This window comes from Vigna umbellata, chromosome 4, assembly GCF_029865625.1.
Source record: "Vigna umbellata cultivar VRB3 chromosome 4, Vumbellata_1.0, whole genome shotgun sequence".
Taxonomy (NCBI): Eukaryota; Viridiplantae; Streptophyta; class Magnoliopsida; order Fabales; family Fabaceae; genus Vigna; species Vigna umbellata.
In genome coordinates, this window is record NC_142168.1 from 18,143,176 (window position 1) to 18,155,145 (window position 11,970).

Consider the following 11,970-nt stretch of genomic DNA (forward strand, 5'->3'; position numbering starts at 1 on the left):
TTTTGCTTATTATAAAAAATATTGTTCTCATTGTATCTTTTATTGTTTATAAAATTGTATTTTAACACTATAAGATATTATTGAAAATAATCTACTTTATTTTAAAAATTAACTATAATTTTGATAACTAAGTAGAAAATATATACATAAATAATAATTTTTTTGACACACTTAAAATTTTTTACATTCATTTAGTACTATTTTTATTTATTTTTTACTTTTTTTTAAATACAAAAGTTTACGTTTTTATTACTTTATACATACGTAGCATGGAAACTTAAAACAATCCTTAACAAATAAAAAACCCATCACTCTATTTTAAGAAAATTACAAATATTTCTAAAAATGGAAACAAATTGCAATTTTTTTTTTTTTTTTAATGAAATAGAAGATCATAGAACATAACGAAAAGAGTGTTGGGGAATTTGCAGACTCCAAGATCCCTCTTTTCGTAAGAACCCATTTCTCCTTGATCCTCCAATCTTCATTCTTTGCCCTTTAGAGGCTTCAAATCCGCGAATCAACAAATGGGTGTTGTGTTAAAGCTAGTAGACGCCATTCTGTTCCTGTTCTTCCTCGTGATAGCAGTGGCTGCTCCTCTCATTGATGCTCAAGCGTGTCTTCCCCTGAGTTATTTCCCTGAAATTCTTGTCCAACTCAAGGACCACTACACCCACGACTATGGTGATTACCTTGTGGCTGAAAAGCCACACTTTTTTGTAGGTCTTGTTTGGCTTGAGCTTCTATTCCAATGGCCCCTTGCACTCCTCAACCTCTATGCCATTCTCACTTCCAAGCCTTGGTTCAACACCACTTGCTTGATGTATGGTGTCTCTACCTCTACCTCCATGGTAACTCTGTCATCTTTCTTTCTATCTATCTATATGTCTGTCACCTTTAAATTCATATTTTACTTCTTCAATTTTTCCCATTTTTTATAATCCTATGAGCAGGACTGCAGAGAATACTTATTTTTCTTACAGGGAAAAAGTTTCTACCTTTTTAATGGCCCCTTTTTATTTTTTGTATTTTGATTAATATGGTTGCATGTTTGTATGGATCATGTGTTAATGTGAACGATTATGCTTCTGGGGGAAGACAGAAAATGGATATTATTCTCTTTTCTGATGTTTGGATCTTTGGATCTAGAAAAGCTCTAACCTTTTGGAGTTACTAGCGACCATTCAATTAGAACCAATGCACTCTTTGTTTACAGGGATCTGCTATTATTGTTGGTTATTATTACTTTGTTCTAGCACGAAAAAATGTCTTTTTGCAGCTGTTAGATCATGTTGAATTGATTACATAGGTTGCTGTCTAAATATAATGAAAGCAAAATTTAGGCAATGCAATTGTATAGGTTCGATTTTGATTTTAATAGGAAACTATGGTCAAGATGTATTGAGTGGCTTTATAGTTTACTTGCTTAGGTGTTAATTACACTTTGGTTAGAATTATTGTTAAGTTGAAACTCTGAGAATGAGAAAATATACAATCATTTGACTTTTCACAAGGATACTTGTTTCACTGAAGATGGAGGTGTAATATTAGTCTTTGATCCAGCCATAGATGTGAGTAACAATGAGACATTGGTTGTTTGTGGGTTGCAGGTTGCTATATTATCAGAAATGATGAATTCGAATAGGGCATCTGATAAGCTATTAACACTGTATGCCTCTTTCATGGGTTTGGGTGCTCTGGCTCTGCTGCGAGGATTGCTCACATGTTCATCCAAATCAACTTCAGCTCTAGGCAAAAGACCTGCATTGATGAGGAAAAAGAGAGCTTGAAATTTTCAGGAATGAATCAAACGTGAGAAAATGGAAAGAAGAGCATAACCGTAGGTTTGAGGGGATGAAGAAGCATGCCAAGGACCCCTCATGAAAGCAAATTTTCGTATGTTTTTTATCCCTTTGACTTAATATCTGAGAAAAAGATTTTGTATCAGGTGAACATCAAATTCCATCATGTTGCATATTTGCTGACATATTTGCCATGAAAAGAAATAAAATTCCATCTACTTGGATTAGTTGTTTTTAGCTCTTAATACACAAAAATGATCATCACTGGTAGAGGACCAGTTTCTACTTGATATATATGACTGTTTAGTTAGACCCCCTTCTTGAATATTGCTATTCTGAGAATTTTTAATGCAGAATATATTCATAATCATGTCAAATGAAAGCTAAAGCATGGACAAATCAAATGAACTTGAAGAAAATGTTAAGATATTAAGTTAAAATTAATCGAAATTTTGTGGATTCCATTAAGCCGGTTAAATGAAAACTTAAAATACCAAGATGGATATGCTTTGTCTCTTTGCATAACAGTTACTGAGATATGTTCTGCGTATGTAATAATTTACCTGGATAACCCAGTTGACATGATGTCATGTTCTCACACCATGAGAATCTTCTCTGAGCTTGAATAATAACTGGGACATGAAAGGATCAAAATAATATACAGAACAAAAATATTTTGAATTTCATACCTATAAAATAAGATTCTGTAGCAAAGTTAATTTTAAATAAGAGTTAACACATCAATGAATTTGTGAGTCTTATATATATATATATATATATATATATATATATATATATATATATATATATATATATATATATATATATATATATATATATATCCGGAATTCAAATTCATACTTGTAATCTTAATCTATTCTTTAATGAAATCAGAATATAAGAAATTAAATGATTAGTAAACTGCCAAAGAACTCAAATGTTTCATCTTAAAGTCAGTTGATATTAAACCAAACTGGTTATCCAATAGATAAGTTTCTATTTCAAAAACTGAGATAATAATGTGAGATATCTTGACTCACGCATGAGGACACAAACAATGTTTTTGTTAAGATCAATATGATAATCAATCAATGAGCTTTTCATAATGAAAAATTATAAGAGACCATAGGTGAAATGTTTGTAAGGTTTTACGTTATTCTTAATGGTCTTGGACTACAGTAAATGGTATAACGTAAAAGAGAACATGAGGAAATCACTGTACAATCCTCTCCTTGAAAAAAAATTGGACGAGTTTATGGGTTTTTAAGAAATCATGATTCAATAAAAACAGTACAAAACAATTCTTTTTTATTTATTTTTATGCCCCTTCTCCTCCCTCTTGAATATAGAATTAGGGAAGTAAGGATATGATTCAAGAAACTCCTCCAAAATAATTTTTGGAAAAGAAAAAAACAGTAAATGGAATTGATTTGTCATAAATTAAATGTGGCTTATTATAAATTAATTAGTAATTTTTTTTGTAAAATTTCTATACTTTTTTATTTTTAATGTGAAAAAGTCAGTTTTATTTTCTTCTGCGTACTTTTTTTTTGTCTTTATGAATAAATTAATTTTAAAGTTTCCTAAAACACATGAGTGGCTTGTATGGAAATTTAAATGAGCATTGCTTTTCTAACAGTTTTATGTCTCTTGGGTTGTTTGGTGCTTATGGGCAAAACAATGAATCCGATTATGTGATGACCCCCAAATTTTTTAGGGTATTTTTCTCCCTGCACCTCCAAACCTTCACACTGCACCTTCAAGGTGATATGTTTACTCTTCATTAAAAATATATTAAAAAAAATTAGAAAAGGAGTAATAATTGTTTATCAAATCGCATTTACTGTACCATGCACAGTAAGTCTTTATTCTTCACGTTTCATTTTTTTTTTCTCTAGTTCTCGTCTCACTTGTTCACGTTTAATCATTTTATTTTATATTTCACACGTTTTTGTTTATTAAGGTTTTAAATTTTCTATTTCTTCAATATATTTATTTTTATTGTTTTAGATGTACTGAAGTAATCGAATTTGGTAATCCAGTTTATAAATTATTAAATTTCAAAATTCAATTTAAAAAATCATCCATTTTTTAAATTCGATTGAAAAGGTTGCTGAGTTTTGAAATTCATCGTATTTTACAATTTGATAAGGAAAATTACTAAATTTTGAAATAGAACAAAAGAAGTTACTTGATTTTGAAATTTGATTAAAAAAATCAACATCACCTATGTATATTCCTTATCTTACCTCAAGATATCAAAGAGAAAGGAAAAGGAAGGAAGTCGATGATCAACATAATGTGAAGAAGTTGATAGCTAGTTCAATTTAGCAAATGTTTAATTTTATACTAAAATATTAAAACGGTGGTTTGTAGCCATCTTTTTGAAATGCACTTGAGTCATAGGAGATCTTTCCCCGAAAGCCACGATAGAATTTCCATGATATATCTTGGTACAGCTCCGCAGTTATCACATCCCCTTTGAGCTGCACAGAATCATTCCCAACATAGACACTTGCAACTGTCAAATTACCTTGCAAAATGCAAACCATTACACATATTCCCATAGTCAGAATCCCCCAAAAGCCTGCACCTTTCTATACGCCCAAAAACAGAAACCACTCAATTTCACTTAAAACTATGAATTTTATTCAGAATTTCATAAAACTTACCTTCTTGTGTATGAAGTAGTTGATTCCAAAGGCCAAATCTCGATTGGCCATATGAGTAGAGGTGTCATTTGAGCCCCTGGCCCATGGGTTGACCCTAACCCCTTCTAAAATCAAGCCCCAATTTTCTAGCCCCCTTAATAGGGGGCTTTTTAAAAGCCCCAACCCCTAAAGCCCCACATAAAGTGGGTTGGGATAGGGTTAGGATGGGGCTAGCCCCCAAACTAAATTAATTCACTTTTAATGTTTTTTTAGTTATTTCTTATATTTACTTTACAAGTTCAATAATTTTCAAAATTTACATGATATTTAATATCTTTTTAATTAAATATAAATGTATAAATATTGATTTTATAAAAACTTGTTTAAAATAATTTTTTAATTATAAGTATATTTTAAATATATAATTTTATTATTTTGGAAAGTTAAAAAAGAAAATTTTTATTATTATTTTTATTTAAAAGAAAATGAAAAAAATTTCAAAAAAGAAATTATAAAAGTAACACAGTTGAAAATTTGATTTTTCAATAATCGAATTCTGATATCTATATAACTATTTGAAATATTAATTATGGATAGATTTTAAATTCAAATCTACGGATTGGATGAATTTTTAATATCGGTGTAAAATTTTTATTTTTTATAGTTTGTCATATAAAATTCTTTTGTTGAATGTTTTGTATAGATATATATACATTAAAAAATTAAACCACAAACTTTGTAAAGTTTAAAATTAATTTCAGGTAATAAAAGAACTAACTTTTTAGTGAAAATCCTTGTTAGGCAAAATTCTTATAAATATCATATATGTTAGTATATAAGATCTAGATGTAATCCTAGTGGTTATAAAATCATATTTTTTTTCTAACCTTTTAGATTAAATTAATATTTTAAAATCATACTTATCTTCATCCAACAAAGGTCGTTTTTATTGAATTATTTATCATAATTGAGCCAATTGTAATAAAAAATAATTAAATAATAGATACAATATTTTTAAATAAATATAATGTTATAATTTATAATACTAAAATTAAAATTATTATTGTATTTAATTATTAACATATAAAATAAATAAAAATTATAATAATTATAATAATAAATAAATTACATCAATGTCTCTTAATAAGAAACTAATAAAAAAGACAAATGAATATAATATAAAATATATGAAAAAGACATAAAAATATACAAATTGATGTAAATGACTAAATTATACGTTTCATAAATTTTTTTTTAAAGAATTATATAACTTTGTAAATAATAAATATTAATTTTATTAAATTTGGAAAATTAAAAAAGTTAAAAAGTTATTAAGTCAAAATTTTAACATGTTCACACCAATTAAAAATAATGTAATTTTGATCACAAATCTTAATCGAATAATATTGATTAAAACTAGTGACAAAATAGATTACCATCTATAAATAAATTCGTTAGTCCATCAAAATTTTACAAATTAAATTAAATTTTTTAACTTTTAAACCTATTTTATGTGGATATCTCTGAACCGTCAAATTTACAAACCAAAATTAAGAAAGCAAAATTAAGATGAAAAATTATCAAAACTAAATTTGAAAATTAAGGAATAATTGTATAAAAGCATTATTATTAAACTAATTAATATAGAAACAGTTATGAAGTAGAAAATTAATTTTATTGGTAAAAAAATATAATTATACATGAATCAATTATGGTTATAAGTTATTACTAACAAAGATAAAATGAAAGCTGGATAAAAAATACATCTGATTTGTGATTACTTGTATGATGATATTATGTTTCTAGACGTTAAATTTTGTAAAAAGGAAAGCCCATGGGCTGGCCCTGGCCTATAGGGCTTTAGGGGTTTTTAGCCCCGTGGGCTTTTTTAATAAAGAGTTTTTTGGCCCTGTGGGCTTTTTTGGCCCCAACCCACATGGGCTAGGGCCAAATCTTATTAAAGGGGCTCATTTGACAGCTCTACATATGAGGACCCACTTGAGATTCCTATACAAATACGAGGAGCATCCGAGGGTTTAAACCATATTTTTTTTTTTGCAAAATAGAGAGTTGAAATTTTTAAGTCATACATTTAACATAAATCCAGATTTACAGTTAAATGTCACGATGACATATTTTTTATTTACTAAGAACTTATATAGGGTTATTAGATTTAAAATTATTAAATAAAGAATTAAATTTATGTAAATGAATGATTAAATAATATATTTTGCATCTAAGTCCTTTTTTATTTTTTATTTTGTTTAGGCTTAATACATCATTTGGTCTCTAGTTTGGGGCAATGTGTTCAAAGTGGTGACACTCTTTTTCAGCCGTTCACTATTGTTTCATATTTTATAAAAATGGTTGAAGTTGATCTTTTGACTTACGGCGTTAAAAACACAAACATGCAATTGTCTCCATGGTAAAAAATGAATACACTTATTGATTGGTGGTAATGTGAAATGAATTGATTGACAATGTGTGTGAAAATGTTAAAAATTGAAGTTATTAGATAATAGAAAAGGATTAAAGTTCATAAAAAAAAATCATGTGTAAAATAAAAAATCCCAATTATAATTTTCAAAATTAGAATCCCAATTCAAAATTTATAAAAATAATGTATAAAATCAGAAACCTTAATATAAAAATAATGTACAAAATCAGAAACTTAATATAAGACTACATGTAATTGAAAATATTTAAATATTTTATTACGTTCCTGTTTTAAAATTCTAATAAATATAAAAAAGTGTTAAATTAAAAAAAATGAAAGTTTTCATAATTGAAAATATTTTCGAAGAATATAAATGTTTTTAATAGTGGTGATGTGTAGTAGATTTAATTAATATAACTTTTTAAAGGATATTAGTTTATCGATTTACAATATTTAGTTTCATCGTTGAAATTGTAATTGTAATTTTCAGGTGATTCTTAATTGTTTTTAGGATTAAATATGTTTTTCGTCCTTTAAGTATCATACGATTTTGGTTTTAGTCCTTATTCGAAATTTTGATGGTTTTTAATCCTCATAGTTTTGAAACTCTTACTGTTAGTCCTTAAAATTGGACGGCGTTAACTTTTAGTAGATATGACAAACGGCGAGATCACGTTTTATCCAAGCTGTCCTCTCCCCTATCTGTCACGTTGGTTTTCTTTTTATTTATTGTACTTTTTGATATTTGCAGGATGTGCTTAATTGGTTGGATCCACACTTGCCAGCTTTATTATATTCAATGGCAAGAATGACCATTTCGCAGGAATACTCCCCTCTGGTTCTGACTTGAAATCTTTGGCCCCGCTGCTCCCAAACAAATATGGGGTCCAGGTTCAGCAAATGCGAAGGAAGGTGAAGGAGGAATATCAGGGAAGAAATAAATAGAGGGGAAGTCCTGTCCTCTCTACTATCTATCTTTTCCCCAATCTAATTTATCTCTATCTCTTTCCCTGTTCGTTTCCGATTATCATGGCTGAAAACGTGGTGGCCAATAGGAAGGGTTGCGACACCAACGTAGTTTCGGACGGCGGTGCCAAGAGGAAGGACGTGACACGCGACATGGGTCTGGCCACTGCATTGGCCCTCACGTGTCACGAGTTTGGGGAGCACGGCGGCGTCAACCTGTCCATCGAGGCCTCCGCCGCGTTCACAGACATGGAGCCGGAAATCCTTCGCCGAAATCTTTGACTAAAACTACTTTTCCCCATTGAAGGAAAAAGCAGATTTTGAATCTGGGTTTTTGTTGGATGGTGGAGAATATGGATATAAAAAAGGGTCTCTGATTCCGCTTTTGGTGACGACCACTGTTAGGTTTGGTCTTGGTGAAACCACTGCTTCTGCAGTTGCCAATACAGCTGCTGGCTTGGATGAAAATGGAGACTCAGAAAGAGAACAGTGATGGGTGTGAAAGAGATAAAAAATCCCAAACATAACACACACCTGGCTCACTGTTAGCTACAAATATTTAATGCCGTTTAATTTTAAGGACTAATTATAATAGTTTTAAAGCTAAAAGACTAAAAAACGAGTAAGAACTAAAACTAAAATCGTATGATACTTAAAGGACAAAAAAACATATTTAACTGTTTTTATATTAAATATCTTCATTTTATGGAGAAAATGAAAATAGTCTATTTGACTAATATGATTAATAAAAGAAAAATAAAAGAAAAATATGACCAGTGAAATTTGATCATTTAACTTTTCTACTATTATTATATCAGTTTACTTTTTTCCGTCTTTTTCATCATGTGATTTTTCTTTTGCCTATTATGTATTTTTATTTTTAATTTAGTGTAGTCCTATTTCATGTATTTTTTCTTTTTCTATTTTTAATAAAATCTTCATATGATATTAATAATTCCAGAAGATTTGGAAATATTTTTTCCTATATTTAAGTTTTATTTTAAGAATTATCATTCTCATAACTTTTTTTTACAATTATGAATTTTCTACAAAAATAATTGTACAAAATAATATATTTTCTTCACCATACAAAATAATAATATATCAGTTAAACCATTTCAAAAAGAAAACAATTAAAAATATTCTTTTAAAAATCACATTATTTAATTTTTGAGAAACTTATATCAAGATTGTAAAATTTAAATATTAATTTTTATCTAAAATAAAAAGAAAACACACGTATAGATTTACAAATATTTGTACAAATATGTTCAGAACTGAACATATTTTAAAAATTACTAATAATATGAGATGGTTTTACTTTTTGATATAAACAATATATTATTTAATAATAACTTAACGTCAATACTTATTAATTAAACAAATTATGATATAATTGAAAATTATTAAATTAAATGAATTATTTAAATTAAANATTGACGTTTTAAAAATCATATCTTTCACTTCCTTTTCTGCTGTATTTCTAACTCCTAACACCATGTGTACCCAACACACCTATTAGCTACAAAATCAAATATAGATTCAGCATCATCTAAGTAGACCAGCAATTATGCTCAATACAATTCTCCTTAAGGCTCTGTTTTGGTAAGTAAGAGAGCCAAACATTGCATCTTGAATGTTTCTGCTGTTAATCCTTACCTTATCTTCATTGGCAAAAAGTAGTGTTGTTAAAAACAGGTAATCACGGATATGCTTTTGGCAGGTAACCAGGATCTGAAGTGTTACTCCTTCCATTACCTATGCTCTTCGTACCACTCCAAAAGACCTCTTATTAATGGAATATCTATGTGTATATAAACTCATGTTCAATTCTTCTTTTATTCGATGTGGGACTTTGTTTGTACCCCAATAAGAATAATACCCATTTCAGGAACACTAGACATTAGTTTGGAATTTTTTTTTGTTTCATTCAAAAGAAAATTAAAACAGAGTCGGAGAATATATATGTGACAATACCTTACTTAGCAATCCATTTAGCAAGAAAATTAAAACAGATTTGAACCATATTTAGCAGGATTTCTAATCATTTTTAGCAATCCATTGTAAGAATCAAGTTGCATATATGGTTATGTACTTTCAATCATCCAAATTTATAGCATTTGAAGGTTCCATCTCATCTTGAGAGATTATCTTTATAAAAATAAAATAAAATATTTCATATTTTTGAAAAAACTTAAAATATAAATTAATAAATATATAAATTTATTATATAAACTCCTTGCTCAAATTTTATCAAGTTCTTTAACATCTCTTCAAAATTATAGAGAAATGCGTTTCTTTTAACCAATTTTGTGTGTAAACAAGTACTTCCACGAATTTAAGCATTAGACAATTACGATAAAAACTAATCACCCTTCCTCTTGTACTAAATGCACACTCTTTTACTAGTGTTAGAGATAATAGTAATTTTTTTTTGGTAAAAACATATTTATTATAGTACAATTAACTATAATTTAATATATTTAAGTAAATTTTGTCGAAGTCCAGTACAAGATGTTTTTAGAATTTTTTGAAATAGTTGTATTGTTCCTAATTATGTGTGGTTAATTTTCTTAGCAATCAATTAGAAAATCAGTAGATGATAACTCTCTAAGTCAATACAAACTAATCCAAGCATTTTGAAATAATATACACATCAAGTAAGTGTAGTTTTCATGATCTCCATAATTTTTCTACCTTGAATAGTAGTAAGTTAGAAAATATGAGAAAACAACGAACATCCATGTCCACATGTCAACATTGATAACTACTTATGATTTCTACTTTATTTGCTTTATATATTTGTTGCTGCCTATCATGCATAATATAATTCGATGAATGAATATATACTCTTAAAATTAAATTAAACGGAGTTTAGTTTAATTCTTAGTTGTTTTAAATAAATATATTCTTTTATCCACCAATAAATAATTATTTAAAATACTTTTCATGATGTAAATATATTAAGATAAAAAATTGTAATAGTATATATATAGTGTGTGTATATATATATATATATATATATATATATATATATATATATATATATATATATATATATATATATTTAAAAAACCCATTTTATTTAATGATCCTCTATAATACTTTTATTGTCTTCCTCATTATATGGTCTCTGTAAATCACCATCTAATTTAATTTACATTCTTTATTCCTATATTTAATCGTAATATTCAAAAAAAATGTTTATATGAAAATTTATATAATTTTTGTTTATTGCAAGTTTTTATTACCTAAATATAAATATTTATTGTATGAAATGGTTATAATCTAATTCTAATTTAATATAAAAAAACTACGTTAAAGTATTTCAAAAGACAGTTTAGTAGCAGACTACATCGTATGCCAAAATAGCAATAATTTTTTGTATTTATGTTTGTTATTATTATTATTATTTTTTTAGTTTTATGAAATTAACTTTTGAGACTTTCGGGTCTTTAGGAAGACTCAGCCTGTCCTACAATGTTTGAATATAAATGAAGCCGAGGAGCTTTCTAAACATCACCGGTGGAAAGAGAAAAGAACTGAATCATAGTTTGTCTCTGGCAATATACTACTCCTGTTTACTCTGCTCTTTCATTAGATTATTTGGAATCAGAGAACTATAATGAGTGCTTCTTTTCTCAAAACATTTTATATCCTTCTCCTGCTTTCATTGCTTACCCCAGGAATTAATTTCACACTCAACAACTCAAGTGAAATTGGTGAACCAAAGTGCACAGAGACAGAGAGGAAAGCACTTCTCAGTTTTAAACAAAGCCTCGTAGATGACTTTGGCATGCTCTCCACTTGGACCAACCATCTCAATAATACAGACTGCTGCAAATGGAAACGCATTCAATGCAACCACCAAACTGGTCATGTACATCTGCTTGATCTTCATGGAAACTACCCATATACACCATATTTAAGAGGTGCAATCAATGTCACTTCATTCGTTCACTTGCCTTATATTCAACATCTTGATCTCAGCCATAATTATTTTGTACTGTGTTACATTCCAGAGTTCATGGGCTCCTTCTCCAACTTAAGATATCTCGATCTCTCCCATTCTTATTTTTAGGGTAGGATTCCTTCAACACTTGGAAATCTCTCA

The 11,970-nt window shown here is 28.3% G+C and overlaps 1 protein-coding gene across 1 annotated transcript; it reads left to right on the forward strand.

Moving 5' to 3' along the window:
- Positions 1-400: 400 nt before the first annotated feature.
- Positions 401-2,094, forward strand: LOC148199407 (uncharacterized). The gene is made up of 2 exons (XM_088114141.1): positions 401-851; positions 1,611-2,094. The coding sequence occupies exons 1-2, from the start codon at positions 528-530 to the stop codon at positions 1,788-1,790; spliced, it is 504 nt and encodes a 167-aa protein (XP_087970267.1). The 5' UTR covers positions 401-527; the 3' UTR covers positions 1,791-2,094.
- Positions 2,095-11,970: the final 9,876 nt, after the last annotated feature.